General features: G+C 51.8%; 1 protein-coding gene across 2 annotated transcripts in view; it reads right to left on the bottom strand.

Annotated features, from left to right (window-relative positions):
- The window catches only part of ugp2a (UDP-glucose pyrophosphorylase 2a), a 12,605-nt gene extending 8,364 nt beyond the window's left edge, over nt 1-4,241 (bottom strand). Inside the window, exons 1-3 of one of the 2 annotated variants that reach the window (XM_063009942.1) lie at nt 3,811-4,241; nt 3,046-3,173; nt 2,052-2,159 (exon numbers count right to left, since the gene is read on the bottom strand). In XM_063009942.1, coding sequence (XP_062866012.1) covers nt 2,052-2,159; nt 3,046-3,173; nt 3,811-3,826 — 252 coding nt within the window. In that variant the 5' untranslated portion in view covers nt 3,827-4,241. Of the gene's footprint in view, nt 1-2,051; nt 2,160-3,045; nt 3,455-3,810 lie in introns of both variants that reach the window. The other variant, XM_063009943.1, reaches the window with a different exon arrangement.

The raw sequence follows: 4,241 nt of genomic DNA, 5'->3' as shown, positions 1-4,241 counted from the left end.
TTTTATTCCGGTGAAGCGGGTATAATAGGCAGGCGGAGATGAGGGACGTTGGTTGCTACGTTTCCGATCAAAACTGTCCTTGGTAACGGCATGATGTGTACACACACACACACACACACACACACACACACACACACACACACACACACACACACACACACACACACACGAATCCTTTAATCTGGTTCGAACTCGTTCAGCTCTGAATTTGTATCGAGGTTCAGTGACCGACCTTCACCGACTCCTGTGTTTGATCAAATTCAACACCGGGGGTCAAAGTCCGTGTCGACGACCCCCGACATCCCAGAATTGATGTCGGATTTCAGCCGAGCCGGTCGAGTAACGATACGGTCAAAAGCATGTGGACGTCCGACCTCCCCAGTCAAGTCATGCTGGAACAGGACAGGTCCTTCCCGAACCTGCTGCGGCGGAGCCGCCGATGCGCGCGGTGCCTCGAATCTCATCGAGGCTTTGAGATTGTATTCGTTTGCTTCATGTTTTGTTTTTTTTATCGGTCAGGGTCGCGGTGGGTCCGGTTACCCCAGGTAACCTTTAGCGGGGCGGCTACGCAGGCGCCCGATTGGCTGCGTGTCTGTGGGGGGAGGGACGACGCCTCTAAGAGGGTTCCATCCGCATTTACATCTGTCGCGTTTTATCCAAAGCGACCGAAAACAATTTGAGCAGTCGAGGGTTAAGGGCCTTGGTCAGGGGTGGTGCTTGAACCCAAAACCTTCTGATTACTAGTTCAGAACCTTAACCACTATGCTACCACTGTTCCCAATCACTGGGGCAAGTGCAGCATCTGTGACTCCGCCCCTGGTAGGTGAAAAGAAGCGGTCAGGGGCAAATAAAACCCCACGTTCCAGTCAGACGTGCGGAAATTCTATATGTACACAAAACAGCTCGTGGTCTCTTGATGTGGCGTCCGATTTCAGGGGTCAGTCTGAACCCTTGGACGTGACCGAATGACCTTTACGATGACGCTTCCTTGTATCTCGGTCTGCTAGATACGAAGTGCCTCTGGGTAAAGTTCAGAGAGCTGACGTGGAGATCGGGTTTCGGATTCCTCTCGGTTTGCGCCCCTCCCGCCCCCCCCCCCCCCCCCCCCCATTCGACAATACACGCCGTCCCCGTGACCTCGGCAGGGATGGGGTATTTCCTTACGGACTGACCCCTCGAACCCCTCGCCTCGGTGTTTGTAGTGGGCGCGTGTACTTGTGTCTCTGCGGCTGATCGGAAGGTCGCAGGTTCTCGAGCCCTAGTGCTGCCGATCCGCCCCGTTGGACCCCCGAGCGAAGCCCTTAAATCTCTCGCGTATTGTACTCGGCCGATGTGCTAAATGTGACCCCGAACGTAAATCGGAGCTCCGCGGTAACCCGAGAGGAACAACTGGCGCCCGACTGAGGGAAATGTCAGGCAGTGCGGGTCCTCTAATCGACCCCCCCCCCCCCCCACTACTAGTGAATGCTCGGGGGGTCACGCTATTATTAGTCCAGCACACACGCACACACACACACACACACACACGCCGGAGTCCGTTAGCCCTTTCGGACCGAAATCACTCCGGGTTCTGAACCGAACCGGTTCCGTTCAGGCTTCTCGGAACCTTGGTGCTTTTCCGAGAACCGGGAAGACAGAGGGCGCTGCAGTAGTAGAAGTATCATTTAATCGTTAAATAAACGGATTTTAAGGCACACGGGCGCCCGCTTGCGGAGGCTTTACGTCGCCGCTCGTAAACCACAGTCGGACCAGGTTGCCTCCAATTTTATTCATTACGAAAATTTCGCTTTAATGCGCCGATTCGTCCGATCGACGACCGGTGATCATCGTCCTGAAAGACCTCCTGGTTCGGAGCCTGTTTATTTATCGGTGAAAATGAGGTTGCGGTTTGGGGATTGGGGATTGGGGATTGGGGATTGGGACGGAACCCACCCCACCCATCCCACCCATCCCACCCAGTCAGAAAAGGCTATCGGTTCGGCTGTTGGTTCTGTGAAGCGTGCTGTCGGATGGCGCGTCACGCGCGTTTCTCTGTCCGTGCTGCGTCTTACCGAATCCTCGGGGGGTCTGTTGATCCTGGCCCATTCCACGGAGGGGCCCTTGGCCTGGAGGAACCGGTGGAACAGCTGCTTGAAGCCCTCGAAGTCTTTCCTGGAGCTCTGCGAGAGACAAAGAGATTCACAATCGACCCTATAAAAACCAGGTCGCCAATGTCGGGCCCTCGAGCGAGGCCCCTGACCCTAGATCGCCTGCAACGTCTGCGGTCACGATTGAGGCTCGTTAGCGTCTTAATATTAATGACACGCTCACTAACGGGCGGTGGCTGGTCTGGGTCCCTGCGCGAGTGTGATGGGATGGGATGGGGGGGGGATTGTGACATGGAGCTTAGCGTGACTCTCCTTAACCGGCCAGCAGAGGTCGTAATTGCACCAGTACCAACCGTGTGTCTGTGCAGGCGCCCGGCCGGCTGATAGCACAGCCAAGATTCAGGCTCGAGATCTCAGCACCACCTGAGCCGGCTTCAGTCACACGACCGAGTCTTCCCGAGACCCCCGAGCAACCCCCCTCCCAAACCGCACATACGGAGAGCGTCGGGTAAAGTCACTTACAGTAACGTGAGGGTGAGGGTTCGACCTTCAGGAAACCCAGCAGGGCGCTCTGAAGGTCAGAGACAGTAAAATCCTAATGATCTTGGGACACACAGTGAGTGGTGGTGGCTCAGGGGTTAGGGTACCGGACCGGACACCCCACCGCCACCGAGCTGACCGTGTTGGGCCCCTTAACCCTCAATTATCGGGACACCCCTTCTAAATCAGTGAATTTGATTTGTTCTCGACTGAAAACGGGCACAAATTCCCATACCCAGACTTGTGAGAAGCCGTGTCCATATACTTTTGGCCAAGTCCTGGGGTTGCAATGACCTTTGATAATGATTGTGTGTGTGTGTGTGTGTGTGTGTGTAGGTAAGAGAGATCAGGGGGGTGGGGGGGTGTTAGTGGAACACTCGTCACTGCTCTTATTACGACCCCGATGCCGCGGTCGTACCTCCGCTTCTGCCCCCTTGGTGGTAGTTAGGAGCTTCTCCAGCTCTTTGTGCATGGAGTTCTCATGCTGCTGCCTCAGCTTCTCCTGGAACTCCGTCATCCCGCCGTTGAGCCCAACGCGCCCGAGTTCTGTGTGGACAGACAGACAGACAGACAGACAGACAGACGGAATTAATGTGTTTGTTTACCTGGTAAACACCAATCAGATAATAACGTGCATCTCGATGCCTGTGGCGATCAGGGATCTACTAGATCTCGATCTGATCTTTCAGTCAAAAGAGCCTGGCATTTGTATGGCTGGGCACTGATGTTGGTCCAGCAAGCCTCCAGTTGTCCACTCTGTTTGAAGGGGTGTCGTATATAGGTATAGGTTTGTCACTGCCTTGCATTGGAACTGGCCCACCACGACCCTGACCAGGGTAAAGCAGTCAATGAACATGAATCAACACCCCTGGTCAATCTTTAAAACTTTAATATGCACTTTTTCTAGCAACTTTCAGTGCACAATGTGAATATTAATATTTATTTAGTCAATTTAATTGCACATTAAATGTTAAATTGCTATAAATTGTGTTCGTGCGAGCTTTTCAGCGCACGCATTTGCGCATAAAATGCGCAGACGTTCGTTTTCTCAACTTGCACACAAAAAAAAACGGTGTAAAAACAGAGTACGGCTTTTATACAGTGTTACTAAGCAAACAGGGCGGTTTAATTTAATATGATAAACTGATATAATAAGAATAATAATAATTAATACTTCACTCACCGGCAACCATGGACATGATGAATAGGGTTAATCACCGCTTTCTGAGTGAAGTACTGAAATGCTGAAATCTCGCGATATTTCACAAACTGAACGTCTCTAATCGCTACTTCTGAATGAAGCGCTAAAATCTCGCGATATTTCCCAGGCTGAGCTTCTTATAATTAATAACCGCTATGTAACACGACGCAAAGTGCTAAAACTTCGAGCTAAACTGTTATAAACCCGTGTTATTAATTTAATACTTCTCTTCATTCACGTAAAAAGCCAACAGGAGTAAATTTACTCCACGTATTCGTTCACTTTTCTCTCGTCTCGTTCACCTCAGCAGCTTCTCACTCCGGTATCAGAGCAAAACCGTCGAAAAAACCCGAATAAACCCGAGTAAAACCGAATAAAACCGAATAAACCCGAATAAGATCCGAACCCGGGGT

This window comes from Trichomycterus rosablanca, chromosome 15 (genome assembly GCF_030014385.1).
Source record: "Trichomycterus rosablanca isolate fTriRos1 chromosome 15, fTriRos1.hap1, whole genome shotgun sequence".
Classification (NCBI taxonomy): domain Eukaryota; kingdom Metazoa; phylum Chordata; class Actinopteri; order Siluriformes; family Trichomycteridae; genus Trichomycterus; species Trichomycterus rosablanca.
Note: the sequence above shows the minus strand (reverse complement) of the source record. Positions and strands in the feature narration are given on the sequence as shown.